This window comes from Ovis aries, chromosome 9 (genome assembly GCF_016772045.2).
Source record: "Ovis aries strain OAR_USU_Benz2616 breed Rambouillet chromosome 9, ARS-UI_Ramb_v3.0, whole genome shotgun sequence".
NCBI lineage: Eukaryota > Metazoa > Chordata > Mammalia > Artiodactyla > Bovidae > Ovis > Ovis aries.
Genome location: NC_056062.1, coordinates 14,513,002 through 14,532,915, shown reverse-complemented (window position 1 = coordinate 14,532,915; position 19,914 = coordinate 14,513,002). Strand labels below are relative to the sequence as shown.

At 53.7% G+C, this 19,914-nt stretch overlaps 2 protein-coding genes across 11 annotated transcripts in view; one reads left to right on the top strand and one right to left on the bottom strand.

Annotated features, from left to right (window-relative positions):
- The first annotated feature begins 4,111 nt into the window (after nt 1-4,111).
- Nucleotides 4,112-10,265, top strand: LOC101102377 (cytochrome P450 11B1, mitochondrial). Of its 6 annotated transcripts, none has more exons than XM_042253992.2 (8): nt 4,112-4,356; nt 4,732-4,887; nt 5,675-5,874; nt 5,969-6,172; nt 6,441-6,595; nt 8,001-8,176; nt 8,594-8,672; nt 8,748-10,265. In XM_042253992.2, the coding sequence occupies exons 1-8, from the start codon at nt 4,118-4,120 to the stop codon at nt 8,910-8,912; spliced, it is 1,374 nt and encodes a 457-aa protein (XP_042109926.1). In that variant the 5' UTR covers nt 4,112-4,117; the 3' UTR covers nt 8,913-10,265. The 6 variants fall into 6 exon arrangements, 5 of the variants coding, with proteins under 5 accessions (XP_042109926.1, XP_027828617.2, XP_042109924.1 ...); XM_027972816.2 differs by having other exon boundaries at nt 8,010-8,176; nt 8,748-9,310; XM_042253990.1 differs by having other exon boundaries at nt 8,010-8,176; nt 8,594-9,310.
- The window catches only part of GML (glycosylphosphatidylinositol anchored molecule like), a 37,673-nt gene continuing 27,791 nt past the window's right edge, over nt 10,033-19,914 (bottom strand). For 4 of the 5 annotated variants that reach the window (XM_027973486.3, XM_042253994.2, XM_042253996.2 and 1 more), the window contains exons 2-4: nt 17,245-17,323; nt 16,555-16,662; nt 10,033-10,501 (exon numbers count right to left, since the gene is read on the bottom strand). In XM_027973486.3, coding sequence (XP_027829287.2) covers nt 10,203-10,501; nt 16,555-16,662; nt 17,245-17,323 — 486 coding nt within the window. In that variant the 3' untranslated portion in view covers nt 10,033-10,202. Of the gene's footprint in view, nt 10,502-16,554; nt 16,663-17,244; nt 17,324-19,023; nt 19,383-19,914 lie in introns of those variants that run through there. The other variant, XM_060419953.1, reaches the window with a different exon arrangement.

The window sequence follows — 19,914 nt, the reverse complement described above, 5'->3', positions numbered from 1 at the left end:
TTGACCTGCCCAACTTTCTAGAACATTCGACACTCCCCGTGTTCTGCCCAGAACTTCAGGGACCTACCCCATCCCCAAGCCCCTGACTCACTCTCTCCAGCCCCTTCCATCCTCTTGTCCAGAGCATCTATAATATTTTGTCTCCTTTTTCTGTCCAGATCTTCTGGAAGTTTCCCCATGGCAACCATATCTTGCCCCATATTCTGGAACCTTCCCAGTTGTGTTTGCTCAGATGACTGACCTTCCCTGTGGCCTTGGCTTCTGCTTAGACCTTCTGGGACATTTGCCACCACACCCTTCCACCCCTACTCCCCCGGGTCCTGCCTGGCCTTTTGGAACCTTCTCCAGGGTCTGTGTTCCTTGAAGACCTTTTGGAGCCTTCCCTGAGACACATCCTGCCAAGAACTCTGGATCCTTCCTGTAGTCCCATATCCTTCCTAGACTTTGAAACTTCCTACCCCGACCTCCTGCTCTGTGTTTTGCCCAGACCTCTTGGAAATTTGCCTGCCCCTGTGTCCTGCCCAGACCTCCTGGACATGCAGGCCTTCACCGAGCCCTAGAACCTAGGCATTAACCTCCACGTCCTCACCAGACCTGCTTTCCAATTTTCCTTCACAGTAATCATCACGGGATCTTTCCACTCTTCAGCTTCTCATCCTATTTGAAACAATTTTCTTTGGTGCATATGTGTCTAGTTCGGTCCAGATACAAGGAGTATTAGGATGCTGCAAATTCTGATATGTGTTTCATTCATTCAATATCATCTTGCTAGCTAGTCCTGTTTTTGGTCATCCTGCTTTTTGTGTGTCCTGCAGTAATTCTATCCATCATCGTTAGAAATTCAATTGTGTGACTGTAAGCAAAGGGGACATATTCTCTCTGTTCATACTTATTGAGCTAAGTACGTGAATGAACGATAAACCTTCGTTTATGTCACTCATATGATTTCACTTTCTAAAAATTGGAATTGATGTATATGATACCACTTAAGTTACAGGTGTACGATATAGTGACTGAACATTTTTAAATGCATAGTCCGTTCATGGTTACCGTAAAATATTGGCTCCATCTCCCGTCCTGTACAATATATGTCCCTGTAGCTTGCTGTATGCAGAAGAGTCCCCCACCTCTATACTGCCCCTCTCCTTCCCTCTCCCCACTGGTAACCACTAGTTTGTTCTCTATATCTGTGAGCTGGTTTCTTTCCTGTTGTAGTCGCCAGTCTGTTTTCTTCTCCAGAGTCTGCATATGAGAGATAACATAACAGTATTTGTCTTCGGTATGACTTCCCCCTCTAGCACAGTGGCCTCCAAGTGCGTTCATCTTATTGCACGTGGCAAATTTTCATTCTTCTTCATGGCTGAGTAGTATTTCCCACATAGTTCTGGTGGCTCAGATGGTAAAGAATCCGCCTGCAATGCAAGAGACCTAGATTTGACCCCTAGGCTGGGAAGAGGTCCTGGGAAAGGGCATGGTAACCCCAGTATTCTTGCCTGCAGAATACCATGGACAGAGGAGCCTGGTGGGCCTCCATCCATGGGGTGGAAAAGAGTCAGATGAGACTGAGCGACTAACACTTTCACTTTCTATATATTCATATATAGATTATACATATATTCATACATATTATACATGTATATATATACATATATATTTCCGTGTGTTCATATATACCCGTGTGTGTGTGTATATATATATGGATATAGACCACATCTTCCTCATCCACTCCTCTGCTGATGGACACTCATGCTGCTTGTATATCTTGGCAGCTGTAAATAATGGTTCTATCATCTTCCCAAACTAGCATGTTTACTTTTCTCAGATATGTACCCAGGAGTGGGCATCCTGGCACATTCTTCATCTTTTTCTGTTGCACACAGACTGTTACTAACAGCATGGACCTGGCAGATGCTGAGGTCTGTGAGGTCCAGTGCATCAACAAGGGGGCCCCTGCCTCCTCGAGGAGGTGCCCCGTGTACCCTGACCGGGCTCACACTGCAGTTGGCAGTCCACCCCACTCAGGGGACAGCAAAGAGTTCAGATATCCAGGCCAGAGGATCCCGGGGATCGACCTGAGTGGGCAGGGTGAGGCAGGGGCTGGGCCACTGCTGGGGTTCCGGTTGACTCCCCCAGCCCAGGGAAAGAGGGGAAGGCATCTGAGAACTGTATTGGGGTGCAGGCTCTGAGCCTGGAGTGGGGATAGGAAGGACCAAGGATGAGGTGTGGAGAATTCGGAACCCAGCATGCAGGGGAGGAGAAGGGTTCTGCCTGAAAACAGCCTGATACGGATATCAGGGCTCCCGGGCTCTGATCTCGCCCTGGGACGCCCACTGAGTGGTGATCTTCTCTGCAAGACCCTGGCCTGGCCCCTCCCGGGGAGACCATCAGGGTAGTGCCTCCCCTCTCAGGGCCCTGGGCCTTCTGGGTCTGGGCTGGGTCCTCACCCACAGCTGTGCCTCGGGGGAAAACAGGCCAGCTGGCCGGCCCTCAGCACAAGAAGAGGTCTGCGGGGGGTGGGCTGCAAGGCCCATGTGGGAGGCAGAGCCCCACCTTTGGTGACGTGGGGACCAGGGGCCCTGAGAGCGCTCTCGGGTCTTCCTCTGTGAGGAGTCATTGCGTGAAGATTCCCCTGGGACCTGCACCCTGCTCTCAAGCTTGGGAGGTCTAGGAGGTACCAAGAGCTCGGCACAAGTTCAGGAGCCTTTGGTGCTAGTGCAGGCGGAGGGCACACAGGCAGGAACAGGTTGAGGAGGCTGGCCAGGGTGGCCTGGGCCGAGGCAGAGGCACCCCAAGGGCAGGCTGGGGTTCCAGGCTGCGTCTCAGCCCGAGGACAGCTCTTACGCCACGTGGGGCTGAGGCTCACCGTGCATCTCTGTTTGATGAGGGACCTTGGCAGTTCTGACTCATGACCACAGCTGAGTATCCCCCAGGGAAGTGTCAAGAGAGGGAATGAGTGAAGGAGGACAAGTAACACTCAGATCTTCAGCCACCCTGCTAGAAGCCCAGTGCGCTCCGCGTCCTTCCTCCAGAGCCTGCACGGCGGTGTCTTCAGGGCACCATCCCCAAATCAGGGCCGGGGCTCCTGGGCACCTCTGCGGAGGCCCAAGCATGAGGGCCCTGGGCCCTGCTGACACATGGGGGACATGGGGGGGTGCACAGAAGACCTGCTGTCAATCTTCTGCTTGAAAGCAGGGCCAGGGACAGCAACACTGACCTCCTGGGAGAGCTGCCAGGGTGGGGGTGAGACAACACGGGGTCTGAAACTGTGGACCCCCAAGCCCAGGGAGGGCAGAGCTGTGTGCCTGCTGGGTCCCTGGGAGGGTGTGGGGCCCATGACCGCGCCCCTGTCAGACTTTCCCCACCCTGGGAGCTGCTCGTGTTCCAGGAAGAAAGAAGCATGTGGGCCCTGAGCACACACCCCATGGGGGAAGGGTCCTCTCACCTTTCTGACTGAGGAGGGGCTTGCAGGCCAGCCTCACCCTCCCTGCCGGTGACCCAGTCTTCTGGGTACCTGCTCCTCAGCTGGACAAGCCAGGCCAGACATACAGGGCCTTGGCCACAAACCGCCTTGGACGCCAGTGTGCCAGTGGGGTCTTAGCATCCCCTAAGTGCCCCCGTGGGGACTGCAAGCCCCCGTTGGAAGGGACCCTGACTGGCTCCTGCCTCCACCCTGGACCCAGCATCTGGCCCAGGCAAGAGAAGCCATAACCCGAGGCTGCAGGAGATGAGAGCCCAGCCCTTCCCACTGCTCCCCGTTCTGGTCCTTGTAGAAGAGAGACAAACATACCCAAGGTCTCCTTTCATCCCTTGCGAAGATAAGGCACCCATCCATCTTGCGCCTGGTTCAGGAGGGGGCCTCTTGCCCCCACCGCTGCCCCTTTGGGTCCCTGCTCCAACCCTGCCCTGCTCCCAAGAGCCATCCACCAGCAGGCCTGAGTCAGTGCCTGACCCAGGGCCATCCATCTCCCTCCACCCGCTGGAGGCCTTCAGCCTGAGCGCCGCCTTGGGCTTGCTGGTCTGGCCCAGAGCCAATCTGGCCTGTGACGTGATCAGATTGCCTGGGAGAGCAGGCCCGGTGAGATAAAAGGAAGGGGCTGAGGGGGCGGGGAGCAGCAGGATGGCGCTGTGGGCAAAGGTCAGGCTGCGGATGGCAGGACCCTGGCTGTCCCTGCACAGGGCACGCCCACTGGGCACCAGAGCCACTGCAGCCCCCAAGGCGGTGCTGCCCTTCGAAGCCATGCCCCGGTGTCCTGGCAACAAGTGGATGTGGGTGCTGCAGATCTGGAAGGAGCAGGGCTCTGAGAACATGCACTTGGACATGCATCAGACCTTCCAGGAGCTGGGGCCCATTTTCAGGTAAAGCTCTCCCCGCTCACCTCAGCGAGAACACCCTCACGTTCTGTCCCCCTTGGTGGCTGAGTCCGACTGGGCCAGGGCTAGGCCACATCCCACCGCCCACATCCTGGCGAGGGCACCCGGGCCATGGGGAAGGGGCAGGGAGGGGGCTCCTTGCGGCAGGTGTGCGCCTGGGCCACCGCAGACGGGGGCCCTCAGTGAGCAGGAGCCCTGGGTGGCTCGCTGCTGGGAGCACAGAACGCAGACCCCAGAGGAGGGGAGGCTTCAGTGAGACCGCGGGAGGGCCCGCCTGCTCTGAGCCAGCGCCTGGCTCTGTGGAGTGGGGACCAGGCAGGACACGGCCCCCCCAGCAGGCCGCGGAGCTCTGCCCCACAGGTACGACGTGGGAGGGAGACACATGGTGTTCGTGATGCTGCCCGAGGATGTGGAGAGGCTGCAGCAGGCGGAGAGCCTTCACCCCCAGCGGATGCTCCTGGAGCCCTGGCTGGCCTACCGACAGGCTCGCGGGCACAAGTGTGGCGTGTTCTTGCTGTGAGGGCCGGTGGGGGTGTGGAGGGAGGGGCTGGGGGGCCTGTGTGCAGAGAGCGTGTGGGACGGGGAAGGCCTCAAAGCTAGCCTGCCCTGGGCCCACCTGGGTGGGTGGGAGAGGGTACCCCCCAGCTCTGGATCGGGCCCATGTGCCAGGCAACCTGTGTGCCCTGAGCTGGGTAAGGGGTGGGCCATGGTGGGGACCCTCCCTACGGGTCCGGAGGAGGGAGGGTGATGTCTGCAGAGGCCTCCAAGGGGCCTGCTGGTGGGGTGCCTGTCTCCCTTGCTCCAGCCCCCCAGGCCCTGCCAGCAGCCCCCCATGGGCACTGGGCCCTGTGTGGGGACCACCAGGAGAGGCCTGACTGGATTCTGCCACAAGGGGCAGGAGCTGTGCGGGGAGGGGAGCAGCATGGCAGAGGCCTCGTCCACTCTGGGGCACGGTGAGAGCAAGCTGGACCAGCTCCCAGGGGCTCGGCCTCCTTCCTCTCAGAAGAAGCCTCCAGGCCCAGAGGGGGCCCGGAGGGGAGGTGCGTATGGCAGGTAGGGGGCTTGCGAATGTGCAGACATCCCGGCAGCAGTCTCAGCCAGAAGCCCCCGTCTCGGCCTGGGTGAAGTACCCGACGCTGCCCCAAGTAAGAGGTGCCGCCATGATCCCACCGGGGCCAGCCTGCCCCTGAGGACCAGCAGGCGGCTCCCCGTCTGGCCCGCTTCGCTCTGGAGAGAGGAAGGTGGGGTGCAGGACGGGGCCGCTGCTGACCGACACCCTGACGCTCCGCTCCCTGCTCCACAGCAACGGGCCCCAGTGGCATTTGGACCGACTGCGGCTGAACCCAGACGTGCTCTCGCTGCCAGCCCTGCAGAAGTACACGCCCTTGGTGGATGGCGTGGCCAGGGACTTCTCCCAGACCCTGAAGGCAAGGGTGCTGCAGAATGCTCGGGGGAGTCTGACCCTGGACATCGCGCCCAGCGTCTTCCGCTACACCATCGAAGGTGTGGGCTGGGGAGACGGGCGCACCTCAGGGTGTGGGGGGAGCTGGCCCTGAGGCCCGGGCTGCCTGGGGCTCAGGAACCCCTCCTCCCGCAGCCAGCACCTTAGTCCTTTACGGAGAGCGGCTTGGCCTTCTGACCCAGCAACCAAACCCTGACAGCCTGAACTTTATCCACGCGCTGGAGGCCATGTTCAAGTCCACCGTGCAGCTCATGTTTGTGCCCCGGCGCCTGTCACGGTGGACGAGCAGCAGCATGTGGAGGGAGCATTTTGAGGCCTGGGACTACATCTTCCAGTATGGTGAGGGTGGGAGGCCGGGCAGTGTGGTGACTAGGGTCCCCGGGGCCCCCTCCACTCACCACAGTCGCAGAAGGACTGAGGTCCTGGGAGGAGCTTGTGGCTGCGTCATGGTCCCAGACACCCCGGCAGTGATGCTGGCCTGGGCGGGCCTGAGAACTGGGGCAGGACGTGGAGACTTGGGGGCATGGAGGGTAAAGAGCAGGAGGATGACAAAGAGCAGCGCTTCCCAGCGCCAGACCCAGGGCTTCTGTCGCTGTGCATCCTGCAGCCAACAGAGCCATCCAGAGAATCTATCAGGAGCTGGCCCTCGGCCACCCGTGGCACTACAGCGGCATCGTGGCAGAGCTGCTGATGCGAGCAGACATGACCCTGGATACCATCAAGGCCAACACAATCGACCTCACTGCTGGGAGTGTGGACACGGTCAGGCCAGCACCCAGCCCTTCCCATAGACCAGGGAGCTCTCCTGCCTCCAGGCGGCCTCCACCCACGGCGAATGTCTCCTTCACGCCCCTCCCCAACCTATGCCTCCAGCTTCCCAAAGGGAAGGCGTCTGTGGTGACCCACCTGGGAAACCAGGCTCCAGACAGAGTGTAGAGTGCCCGGAGACCTGGGCACCTGCAGCATCAGAGGTCCCTGGGGTCCTGGGGGGAGGGGAAGGGCCGAGGTCCCGCTGCAGGGTCACACTACAGACCTGTTCCAGGGACAGAGACGATCCTTTGGAGGTGACAGGCTAATGGGAAGGGCAGCAAGAGGCTCCAGCGTGTGTGGGAGAGAGCAGGTGGCAGGGAAGCCAGCCCAGGGGCCGGGCCAGGCCCAGGGTGTGCAGTGCAGCTGAAGCATCCTGCCTGTAGACCGAGCCTCCCTCTGCCAGCATCTCTGAGGGCCAGGCACCCAGGCCCTGAGCAGAGGCGCAGGCTAGTGGCGGAGACACTCCCTGAGCCGGGCCTGTGATGCAGCCATAAGGTGAGAGGGTTGGGCAGGCATGTGCCTGCTCTGGGAGGGCTTCCTGTAAAAGGAGGGCTTTCACTGAAATTGGAGGGACCACACAAAGAGGAGGCTGGGAGGGCAGCAGGCCAGGCCCTGCCAGAGCTGGCAGTGAGGAAAGGCCATGAGGCTGAGTGGTGGGAACAGGGCAAGTGGACAGAGGAGGGCAGACAGGGTCAGGGACCCTGTCAGGAAGGGCCTTGCACACTTGTATCCCAGGCTAGAGGAAGCCAGTGTGGGGAGTGTCTCATTCAGGCACCCGGTCCCTCATGGGCCACAGGGCAGAGCACAGCATGGACTACAGCTCAGGGAGCCGCGGGGAGGCCGGACCTGCCCGGCAGGGGATGCCAGGGGCAGGTTACCTTGGGGATGACATTTAGGAGATTCCGAGCTGCCCAGGTCTCTGGCTGGATAGCGGGCACTGCTCTTTGCACATGGAAATGATCCAGGAGGAGGAGACAGTTGGGAGTCTGGGCAACCGGTTCCTGCTAGTCCCGTGAACGGACCTGCCTCTGGATGCCCAGATGGACCTCAGCTCCTCAACTCTCCCCAGTGAGTATATGCCATGAGTGAGCCCCTCCTGGACCCAGGGGAGGAAGAGAACCTCAGGTTCTGAGGTGGCCACAGGAGGCCTGCGTCTCAGTAATGTTGGGGATGCCTCCCCTGAGGGATTCAGGGAAAGCTGACAAGCTGGTTTTAGAATCTCCAGGACTCCAGGTCTGGGCTTTGTGGTCTCCAAGCGTGCAGGTCCCCTGCCCCAGGGGACCACCATCTTTCTGGGAGGGTCTCGGGAGTGGAAGGGCACAGCCTACGCCGAGATCTGAGCCCTGGCCCTTTGCAGCCCCTGCAGACAGCCTTCTCCTTGCTGATGACTCTCTTTGAGCTGGCTCGGAACCCGGAGGTACAGCAGACCCTGCGCCAGGAGAGCCTGGTGGCTGAGGCCTGGATCTCAGAAAATCCCCAGAGGGCCACCACGGAGCTGCCTTTGTTGCGGGCGGCCCTCAAGGAGACCTTGAGGTAGGCGAGGTCGACCTGGACTGCCCCGTGGCCCTGGCCCGGTGTCTGCAAGCCCTCTTGCCGGGCTTGACAATCACAACTGGGGCTGACAGCTCCTTTGCGCAGGGGTGCATCCCCCTGTACCTCCTCTTCTTCTCCCTGGAGGGAGGCTGGTGCTTCTTCCTCCGGGATCCCACCTCAGTGTCCCGGGGCCCTCGTCAGTCACGTCCTCGCTGGCCTGGGGAGCTTTGGCTAACTCGGGAGATGCAAGGAAGGAGTGCCTCAGGATCTGGGCTTCCCAGTGCCAGGAGTGACGTGTGAGGGCCCGGGGCGGGGAGGGGGCTGCCCTCAGGCTGTGTGCACTGAGCTAGGAAGGCTGCAGAGGGTGTCCGGGGTATGGCCACAGCTGAGGACCCTGCAGGATGCCCCTGTGCGCAGGCTCTACCCCGTGGGTATCACTTTGGAGCGACAAGTGAGCTCGGACCTGGTGCTGCAGAACTACCACATCCCGGCCGGGGTGAGTGAGGCCCTGGAGCCCCGACAACCTTCACCCAGCGGCCAGCTGACATCGGCCCCTTCCTGCTGCCTGCAGACGCTGGTGAAGGTCCTACTCTATTCCCTGGGTCGAAACCCCGCCGTGTTCGCCAGGCCCGAGAGCTATCACCCCCAGCGCTGGCTGGACCGCCAGGGCTCTGGAAGCAGGTTCCCGCACCTGGCCTTTGGCTTTGGAGTGCGCCAGAGTGCATGCGTGCTCTGAAAATTCCATGTTCGTCTGTGTAGAAAGTGCCAAGTTGATTCTGAAATTCACATGGAATGCAAGGAACTTAGATAGCCAGTGTAATCCTAAAAAAGAATGACAAGGCAGGAGGATTCGCGTTTGCCGATTTCTAAGCTTACTGCATAACAAACTTTCAAGACAGGATGATACTGGCACAAGGACAGACCGACCAATGGGCTTGAACTGAGCGTCCAGAAATGAAATGATATGTCTGTGGTCACTTGAGTTTTTACAGAGGGGCTAAGGCCATTCAACATGCAGCATCTGTTTTCAAAGAATGTTGCTGGGACAACTTTCTAGCCACGTGGGAGAAAAGAAGTTGGACCTTTATCTCATTCAAACAAGAACCGACTCAAATGCCACAGACTTAATCATAAGAGCTAACAGTGTAAAAGCCTCAGAAGAATACATGAAGTGAATTCTTCATGATCCTTGATTTGGCGAGATTCTTAAACTGGCAGCGAGTGCTGTTAAAAATGTGAAATCTGATGCACTGCTTTATCTCAGTCATTTCAATTCAGGGTGATTTAAAGGAGTAGAAGGAGGAAGAGAGCAAAGATGGTCTGAGTTTCTGTCCCGTCAACACCGTTTTCTGATCCTGACCTTGGGAGCACGGAGCGTGACAGCAGTCGCCTGGACTTCTGTACCTGCCACTTCAAGGCAGGCCGAAGCTGGCCTTAGGGCCCTCACCCTCCCAAGTAGGCAGCATCTGGAGAAACGTTCCGTCACTCTTAGGAAGCCAGGCGCCACAGTGGGAGACGGCTCGAGTCCTGCAGAAGGTGTCTGACGGCACCACGCAGGGCGATGCACAGTCTCCGTGGCAGCTCTGCCTGTCCTCATTCCACCGCATCGCCAAGCACACTCTCGACTTCCGCCATCCCCGCCTGAACACCCGTGCAGGCTCAGGTGTCTCAGGGGCATGTGGTCTGAGCAAACCTGGGGCCGCTCTTTAGGTGGGCATGTAGACCAGGCCCTGTGATGCTTTTGCTGTTACTAAAATCCTCCGCCTCTGCTCCCTAAAGTGGCAAGAGGTTGTGTGAGGTGACACCTACCGAAGGGAAGAAAGATTAAACGTTAAAACCACAAAGAAATCTCTGAATCCACAGAACCTGAACAATTCTGGTGTTTATTTCTCTCTGGAAACAATTTGCAAATGCGGAACTCATCAACTGGGGGCTCTACGGGTCAGTGTCTTTGGCTCACAAGACAGTAAAGGACAGCTAACTTGTGAGAGACGGGGAGATGGTCAGCCCCTCCAAAGGAGGCTTCTCACATCAGTGTGTTCCTGACTAGGATGGAGACAATGCTTAGGAATAAAGTTGGCTGCACCAATTGTGCGTTTGCTTCGATATCCTCTTCAAGTGTATCATCTACTGAGATGTCCCTCTCCAGATTAGTGGGTCCTCCGTAATTGCACATGTTCCCACCACAACAATGAACCCAATAGAAACTGTTAAATCTATGAGTCGTCTTTCTTTTGGGGGCTGGCGCAGGCTCTTCGGCTCTATACAGAAATGTGCAGTTATATGTACAGTTCTTGTAAATGAGTACTTCCCGAGAATTCAAACCTAAAAAGAAATAGAAATGAAAATCACATATTTCATGCTTTCAACTTCCAAATATCAAAGCAGAGTTACCTTAACTAGCTCCATCCCTAAATATTGTTGTCATTCTGTCGTGCAGTCATACCTGATTCTTTTCGACCCCGTGAAGACAGCACGCCAGGCTTCCCTCGCTCAAACACATGTCCACTGACTGATGACGCCATTCAACCATCTCATCCTCTGTATCCCCTTTCTCCTCCTGCCTTCAGTCTTTCCAAGCTTCAGGGTCTTTTACAATAAACCGACTCTGCATCAGGTGGCCAAAGTACTGGAGCTTCAGGGACTCTCAAGATCTTCTGTAACACCACAGTTCAAAAGCATCAATTCTTTGGTGCCCAGCGTTCTTTATGGTCCAGCTCTCACACCATACATGGTGACTGGAGAAACCATGGCCTTGACTATAAGGACCTTTGTGGCTAAAGTGATGTCTCTGCTTTTTAATATGCTGTTTTAGATGTGTCATACTTTTCCAAGGAGCAAGCATCTTTTAATTTCATGGCTGCAGTCACCATTTTCAGTGATTTGGGATCCCAACAGAATAAAATCTGCACTGTTTCCAATTTCCCCCCATCTATTTGCAATGAAGTGATGGGCCTGCAGGCCATAATCTTCATTTTTTGAATGTTGAGTTCTAAGCCAGCCTTTTCACTCTTCTCTTTCATCTTCATCAAGACTCTTTAGTTCCTCTTCACTTCCTGCCGTTAGGGTGGTGCCACCTGCATATCTGAGGTTGCTGATATTTCTCCTGGCAATGTTGATTCCAGTTTGTGATTCATCCAGCCTGGAAGTTTGCATGATGTAATCTTTGAATATATTAAATAAGCAGGGTGACAATATACAGCCACGGTGTACTCCTTTCCCAATTTTGAACCAGTTCGTTGTTACATCTGGTTCTAACTGCTGCTTCTTGACCAGCATACAGTTTTCTCAGGAGGCAGGTAAAGTGGTCTGGTATTCCCATCTCTCTAAGATTTTTCCACAATTTGTTGTGATCCACAAAGTTAACTGCTTTGGTGTAGTCAATTATGCAGTAGATGGTTTTCTGGAACTCTCTTGCTTTTTCGATGATCCAACAGATGTTGGCAATTTGATCTCTGGTTCCTCTCTCTGCCTTTTCTAAATACACCTTGTATATCTGGAAGTTCTGGGTTCTATAATGTTGAAGCCTAGCTTGAAGGATTTTCAGCATCAACCTGCTAGCATGTGAAATGAATGAAATAGTGCAACAATTTGAACATTCTTTGGTGTTGCCCTTCTTTGGGACTGGAGTGAAAACTGACCTGTGGCCACTGTTGAGTTTTCTAAATTTGCTGGTATATTGAGTGTAGCACTTCAACAGCATCGTCTTGTAGGATTTGAAATAGCTAAGCTGGAATTCCATCACTTCCACTAGCTTTGCTCTTAGTAATGGTTACAAAGGCCCACTTGATCACACTCTTGGATGTCTGGCTCGAAGTAAGTGACCATGCCATTGTGGTTATCCGGGTCATTAAGACCTTTTTTGTATAGTTCCTCTGTGTATTCTTGATGCCTCTTCTTTGTCTCTTCTGCTTCTCTTAGCTCCTTGCCATTTCTGTCCTATATTGAGCCCATCTTTGCCTGCAATGTTCCCTTGGTATCTCTAGTTTTCCTGAGAAGATCTCTAGTATTTCCCATTCTATCGATTTCTTCTATTTCTTTGCATTGTTCACTTAAGAAGGGTTTCTTGTCTCTCTTTGCTATTCTCTGGAACTCTGCATTCAGGTGGATACATCTTTCCCTTTCTCCTTTGTCTTTCACTTCTCTTCTCTGTTATTTGCAAGGCCTCCTCAGACAACCATTTTCCCTTTTAGCATTTTGTTTTTCTTGGGGATTGTTCACCACCACCTGTACAATGTTATGAACGTCCATCCATAGTTTTCAGGGACTCGGTCTTTCAGATCTAATCCCTTGAATCTATCTGTCACTTCTACTGTACAATTATTTTATTTAGCTCACACCAGAATGGCCTAGTGGTTTCCCCTATTTTCTACAATTTAAGTTTGAATTTGCCAATAAGGAGTTCACGATCTGAGCCACAGTCAGCTCTGGGTCTTGTTTTTACTGTTGTATAGAGCTTCTCCAACTTTGCCTGCAAAGAATATAATCAATCAGATTTTGGTATTGATCATCTGGTGATGTCCACGTGTGGACTCACCTCTTGTGTTGTTGAAAGAGGGTGTTTGCCATGACCAGTGCATTCTCTTGGCAAAACTCTGTTAGCGTTTGCCCTGCTTCGTTTTGTATTCCAAGGGCAAAGTTGTCTATTACTCCATGTATCTCTTGACTTCTTACTTTTGCATTCCATTCCCCATGATGAAAAGGACATCTTTTTTTGTGTGTGTGTGTTAGTTCTAGAAGGTCTTGTGGGGCTTCCCAGATGGCACTAGTGGTCAAGAACCTGCCTGCCAATGTAGGTGATATAAGGGATCTAAGTTTGATCCCTGGGTCAGGAAGATCCCCTAGAGGAGGGCCCGGCAACCCATTCCAGTATTCTTGCCCCAATAATCCCATGAACAGAGGAGCCTGGTGGACTACAGTCCACAGAATTGCAAAGAGTCAGGCACAACTGAAGCAACTAGCACACACACATGCTAGAAGGTTTTATAGGTTTCCATAAAACCATTCCACTTCAGCTTGTTTGGCATTAGTGGCTGGGACATAGACTTGGATTACTGTGATGTTGAATGGCTTGTCTTGGAAACAAACCAAGATCATTCTGTCACTTTTCAGACTGCTCCCAAGTACTGCATTTCAGACTCTTTAGTTGACTATTAGGGTACTCCCATTTCCTCTAAGAGATTCTTGCCCACAGAAGTAGATATAATGGTCATCTGAATTAAATTCTCCCATTCCTATCCATTTTAGTTCACTGATTCCTAAAATGTCAATGCTTTTAGTTCACTGGTTCCTAAAATGTCAGTGTTCACTCTTGCCATCTCCTGTTGGACAACATCCAATTTACCTTGATTCATGGACCTAAACTTCCAGGTTCCTATGCAATAGTGTTCTTTACAGCATCAGACTTTCACCACCAAACATCTACAATTGAGGGTTGTTTCTGCTTTGGCTCAGCCTCTTCATTCTTTCTGGAGCTATTTCTCTGCTCTTCCCAGTAGGATATTGGATACTAAACTAGGAGGTTCATCCTTCAGTATCACTTGCCTTTCCATACTGTTCATGGGGTTCTCAAGGCAAGAATGGTGAAGCAGTTTGCCATTCCATTCTCCAGAGGACCATGTTTTCTTAGAGCTCTCCACCATGACCCATCAGCCTTGGGTGGCCCTGCACTGCATGGCTCATAGTTTCATTGAAATACACAAGGCTATGATCCATGTGATCTTTTTGATTAGTTTTCTGTGATTGTGGTTTTCATTCTGTCTGGCCTCTGATGGATGAGGATGAGAGGCTTGTGCAAGCTTCCTGATGGGAAGGACTGGCTGTGTGGAAAACCTGGTCTTGCTCTGGTCCAATTTTCTGCTGATGGGTGGGGCAGTGCTCCCTAGCTGTTGTTTCACCTAAGGCAGCCCAGTCCTGGACTCTGTAGTGTCTATGATAGGCTGCAGGCTCTATGGTCAGGCTAATGGTGCTCTCCTCCAAGAGGATTTATGTCAACATGCTACACCTCCCAGGACTGCTGCGGCCCGTGCCCCTGACCCCGCAGCAGGCCAGTGTCAACCCACACCTCTGCCAGAGACTCTCAAACATTCACAAGCAAGTCTGCCTTGGTCTCTTATGGGGTCACTGCTCCTTTCACGTGAGTCCTGGTGCACATAAAATTTTATTTGTTCAGTTCAGTTGCTCAGTCATGTTTGACTCTTTGCAACCCCATGGACTGCAGCATGCCACGCTTCTCTGTCCATCACCACCTCTCAGAGTTTACTCAAACTCATGTCCATTGAGTCGCTGATGCTATCCTACCATCTCATCCTTTGTCGTCCCCTTCTCCTCCCATCTTCAATATTTCCCAGCATCAGGGTCTTTTCCTATGAGTCGGTTCTTCACATCAGGCAGCCAAAGTATTGGAGTTTCAGTTTCAGCATCAGTGTGTCCAGTGAATATTCAGGACTGATTTCCTTCAGGATGGACTGGTTGGATCTGCTTGCAGTCAAAAGGACTTCCAAGAGTCTTCTCCAACACTACAGTTCAAAAGCATCAATTCTTTGGCACTTAGCTTTCTTTATAGTCCAAATCTCACATCCATACATGACTACTGGAAAAGCCATAGCTTTGACTAGACGGACCTTTGTTGGTAAAGTAATGTCTCTGCTTTTTAATACGCTGTCTGGATTGGTCACAGCTTTTCTTTGAAGGAGCAAATGTCTTTTAATTTCATGGCTGCAGTCACCATCTGCAGTGATTTTGGAGCCCCCCAAAATAAAGTCTCTCACTGTTTCCATTGTTTTCCCATCTATTTGCCATGAAGTGATGGAACCAGATGCCATGATCTTCGTTTTCTGAATGTTGAATTTTCAGCCAGCTTTTTCACTCTCCTCTTTCACTTTCATCAAGAGGCTCTTTAGTTCTTCTTCACTTTCTGCCATAAGGGTGGTGTCATCTGGGTATCTGAGGTTATTGATATTTTTCCCGGCAATCTTGATTCCAGCTTGTGCTTCATCCACCAAAGCGTTTCTCATGATGTACTCTGTAGAGAAGTTAAATGAGCAGAGTGACAATATACAGCCTTGACATACTCCTTTCCCAGTTGGAACCAGTCTGTTGTTCCATGTCCAGTTCTAACGGTAGCTTCTTGACCTGCATACAGATTTCTCAAGAGGCAGGTCAGATGGTCTGGTATTCCCATCTCTTTAAGAATTTTACACAGTTTGCTGTGATTCACACAGTCAAAGGCTTTGGCATAGTCAAGAAAGCAGAAGTAGATGTTTTTCTGGAACTCTAATTTTTTTGATGATCCAATGGATGATGACAATTTGATATCTGGTTCATCTTTATTTGTTACAAGGCCTTAAATTCTTTTGAAAAATGTGTATGTATTCCATAGTTTTGGCCACATCAGGTCTTAGATGCAGCATGTGGGAGCTTTCCTTGCAGCACCCAGGCTTCTCTCTCCTTGTGGCCCATGGGCTCCAGAGCATGAGGGCTCAGTAATTGTAGAAGACACCCTTATTGCCCTGCCACAGGTGGGATCTCAGTTCCCCAACCAGGGTTGAACCCACGTCCCCTGCATTGAAAGGTAGATTCTTAACACTGGACCACCAGGGAAGTCCACAGTGCCTAAACTTCTCGAGTAAGCAAGAATATTCAAGTCCACTAAAATTTTCATTACTTCATGAACAACCTCACCTGGAGATGATTTTCCATCTACATTGCCAACTTATCTAGGCATCTAGCCTCCCTAAGTAATTTTACAGTCCCTTGTAAGGAAGCTATACAAAGGAGTTTTTTATTTGTTCATTATCTGTTCATTATTTGTCATAAGGAATCTAGGGACCCAGAAATGAATGGAGACCAGGAAATATGTTTTTGCTGATGTCCCAAAGATCACACAGACCCTCAACAAGAAGGCCCCTATAATATGGCCTTCTGCTGATAGTCTGCAGTCGCCATGGCCCTTCTACATCAGCTCCTTGTATCGGAAGCACTTTCCTGAGGGATCTAAGGTGCATCCACGTTTTGGGCCTGCTTTGTTGGAAAACCCAGCCAGAGGACCCTGCTCCTGTGGGAAACAAGGAATCGCCTAAGCTGCACTGGGGAATCTACCTACTTGACCAGGGGTGGCCAAGGAGTGGAGGCCTTGAGTGGCATCAGTCCTTCCAGCCCCTGGAGACAGGGCAGGACACCCGGGGACTCAAGGGCCCACGTGGCAGGCTATGTGTCTCTGCAAGAGGCTATTACTGCCTGCCCTTTACTGGCACTGAGCCTCATCATAGAAACATGCCCTCAGGATGGGTACAGAGAGAGAAAAGAGTGGCCCTGCCCCCTGAAACTGCTTAGATGGGGTCTCTCATTAAGGAGTAAGAAGGTAATCTGGTACTTACGCATGGAGACAGAAAAACAGCGCCTAATTTCATAAGGACACGTTCTAAGACTTGGACAATGGAAGGTGTTTTTCACCACACACTCATGGCATTGTACGTTAAAGGTCCCTAGATAAAAGAGAGCAGAGTCAGACTCCTCCTTCGCTGCCACTCACTGCATCTGCCCAGCAGCCGGCCCCTTCCTTCAGCCTCAAGGACTCTCTGAGGCTGCACAGCTCAGTCCTCAGTGGGCTCTGAGCCTGGGCAACACGAGCTTCCTGGACACCAGGATGCCAGGTACACTCAAGAGTTTTCTTCTTCTCAGAGACAGGTTCTCAGGAAAGCTCCCAGCTGTCAGGTGTGTGAGCCTCTGATCTGTTGATGGACCCACCTTTTCACACAGAGCCTGCAGTCTTAAGGGGCCAAAGCCTCCCTGAGTTCCCTGCACCCAGCCAGGCCCGCCTGTTCCAATGAGAAAGGGCCACAGCCAGAGACTCCCCCGTGCCCACCCTGCGGCCCCTGTGTCCACTGGTCCGTAGGGGAGCCTCCTGCCCTGACCCTCCCCCTGCTCCTGGACACCCTGTGCTCACCAACTGCACAATTGCTAAGATGGAGAGCTCAGCTGGCTAAAATGGTGAAAATTCCATTCAGACCCTTAAAATGACCCCAATTAAGTCTCATCCTCTTCAAGAAACAAGCACTGGTACTCACAGGGCTCAACGAAGCCCAGTGGCCATCCCATGAAGAGGAGGAAGGCAAAGAGGAGCATCATCTCTGTGGGGGCTTGAACCTGTAGGAGAGGAAAGCCAGGGCACAAGTCAGCAAGTGTGAGGCTCTTGTAGCCACTTCTGGTCTCTCATCTGAACAGCACGAGTCCTGGCCACCCTTCCCACCTTCCAGCACCTCTGGCTCTCGGCTGAGCATGGCTCTGGGCAGTGACGGGCTTGCAGCCCTTTCCCACACACAGTGGCTTCGCCCCGCTCTAGTCTTCATCCTAGATGAAGACAAGCTCCTGCTCTCCATCAGGCAGAGCATGAGGCTCAGAGTGGTCTGGGGCTGTCTCCACGTGGCCCTCACACTCCACATGGGTCCCCTGACTCCCTGTGGTGTCCTGACCTCAAGGTTGACCTGTGTGAAGAGCTGGAACATGCTCCATTCAGGTACTTCTAACTTGTATGAGCTCTGAGACAAAGGTAGAGGGCAGTGACAAGAGCAGAGGAACTGTGGAGAAGAGGCCAGATGCCCAGTGCCTGTGCTAGGAAGCATGGACCACATGCCATCATGTCTCCCGGGGACTGGGCATCACATGGCCCCACATTACTAAAGGGGAGGCCCTGCGGCTCATCACCCGAGCCCACACACCAGCACTTGCTGGAGGGAAAGCTCCCCAGCACCAGGAGTGCCTGCGTCTGAAACATTTCCTTGTGGGGACTCATCAGCACCCTTGAAGCTGCCAATGTCTAGGGTCCTTCTGGAAATTCCCTCCCCGCCCCCCGGGGGACCCGTCACCCTTGTCAACCAAGGGATTTGCTCTTTCTGCTCAGGGGCTCCTGTCTGAGGGACATGCCTCGCCTGCTGCTGCCTGTCACCCTGAGGAGACCCAGGGGCAGCCCCTGACAGGTACCTGCCATGGGACCAGCTGAGGCCCAGGATGGGGGCTGACTGCATCAGCCAGCCATGCTCCTCGGGTGGGGACCATCAGTGTCCTGCCCCTGGGCCCCTGGCTCTCTTCACGCATGCTCTCTCAGGAATGGCTGGGCCTCAACCTGCTTATGGCCAAGGGTCCTCCCACTCGAGGTGAATTTGGGCCAAAGCAGCGGGTGTAGAGGACCAAGACTGAGGAGGGGGTCAGAGCCATTGCCCTGCACGGGCTGCTCATCTGCCCAGCCAGTCAGCCTCCCACATGGTACCACCCTCTCCATGTCCAGACCCCTTCCCACCCGGTGCTGTCTGCTCTTCTTACATCTATCCCTTCCCTCAGGCCACCCGTGCTCGCACTGCCAGTCTCCAGGGCAGCTCAGACCCAGAACCACCCCAAGTGCTCCCAGAAGAGTAGCCTCAGATAGAGAAACCAAGGAGACTGTCCTATCCACCATCTCACTGGGACAGCGAGGGAGAGAACAAGATGGTGGAGAAGTAGGTGGCCGTGGAGTACGTCTCTCTCCATGGATATATCAGGAATACACCTTTAGACACAGAAATGTGTCCAGAACTCGATCTGAGAGTGGACAGGAGCGCCTGACCAGTGGAAAACAGTATACAAAGCCGTGCAAAACTCAGTAAGACAAAGGAACTAGAGGGATAAACAGGACTGTTAGCAGGACTGGACCTGCCCTCAGCCAGTGGGGGAACTGAAGCAGGGGTCTCTTGCCCACACTGGGGCAACTGTCTGAGCCAGACCAGAACATTTAACGCTCAGAGTGAAATAGCTGATCCCTGGCCGCCTAAATGGAATGAGAACCAGACAGTCCTTTCCCCAGCCATACATACCCCAGACAGGGACGCAGGTCCCCTGGAAGGCACATCGGCTGGGAGCTGGAGCTTGGGGATTGTGGAGCGACCCCAGGGCGAGGGCTGCTGTTGACTGTGCAAGACACAGCGAGGGGATGTGAGCAGGGAGACTGTGGTGGGAAATGCCTGTGGAAGAAAGCCAGGCAGCCATGGAAGCAAGGCCATACTGCTGAGTCACGTGTAGGGGATGAAGCCATCACCATAGGTTCTCTCTCTCCACACACCAGCATCGACAGCTAGACAATAGAGAGGCTGGCCCATCAAACGCCTGATGCACTGAACCACAGAGCAGGACCCCACCCAGGGTGCCTCTCCAAGTGCCTAATGTGCCGATCTACAGAGTAGGACCCCAGGCAGGGGGGCCCCTCTATGTGCCTGATGCGCCAAACAACAGAGAAGGACCCCAGGCAAGGGAGCCCTCTAAATGCCTGAATGGGCGGAGCTACGGATAAAGATTGGCCAAAGAAGCCTTCTGAGTGCCAGCTACAAGAGGCTTGAAAAAAACACTCTGATAGGGCTATAACTCCTGTGGCCGAGGCAGTCATGTCCCTGCACAGTTGGCGCTCCACGGTCACTGCAAGCCAAGCAGCTGTGCCACTTTCACGCTCAACTCTCAGTGGGGCAGAGCTGCCACTGACAAAAAAAGTCTTGCGTCTACACACAGGGGCACTTCAGTAGCATCCAGCTCTTTGCGATTCTGTAGACTGTGCCCTGCCAGGCTTCTCTGTCAGGAAAGGTGGTTCTCTAGGCAAGAATACTGGAGCGTATGGGCTAATACTGGTTGCCATACCCTTCAAGAGCACTATATTTCCTGCTGCTCTCGCCGCCAACTCCCCTGAGTGCCTGTACTGCCAAAACCCCTGTGACCCA

Excerpts from the sequence above, each read along its gene's own strand:
- LOC101102377 (XM_042253989.1), top strand. The coding sequence starts at position 4,118 with ATGGCGCTGTGGGCAAAGGTCAGGCTGCGGATGGCAGGACCCTGGCTG. Across the intron at positions 4,888-5,674 it reads AAGTGTGGCGTGTTCTTGCT|CAACGGGCCCCAGTGGCATT; the intron begins GTGAGGGCCGGT and ends CCTGCTCCACAG. Across the intron at positions 5,875-5,968 it reads CTTCCGCTACACCATCGAAG|CCAGCACCTTAGTCCTTTAC; the intron begins GTGTGGGCTGGG and ends CTCCTCCCGCAG.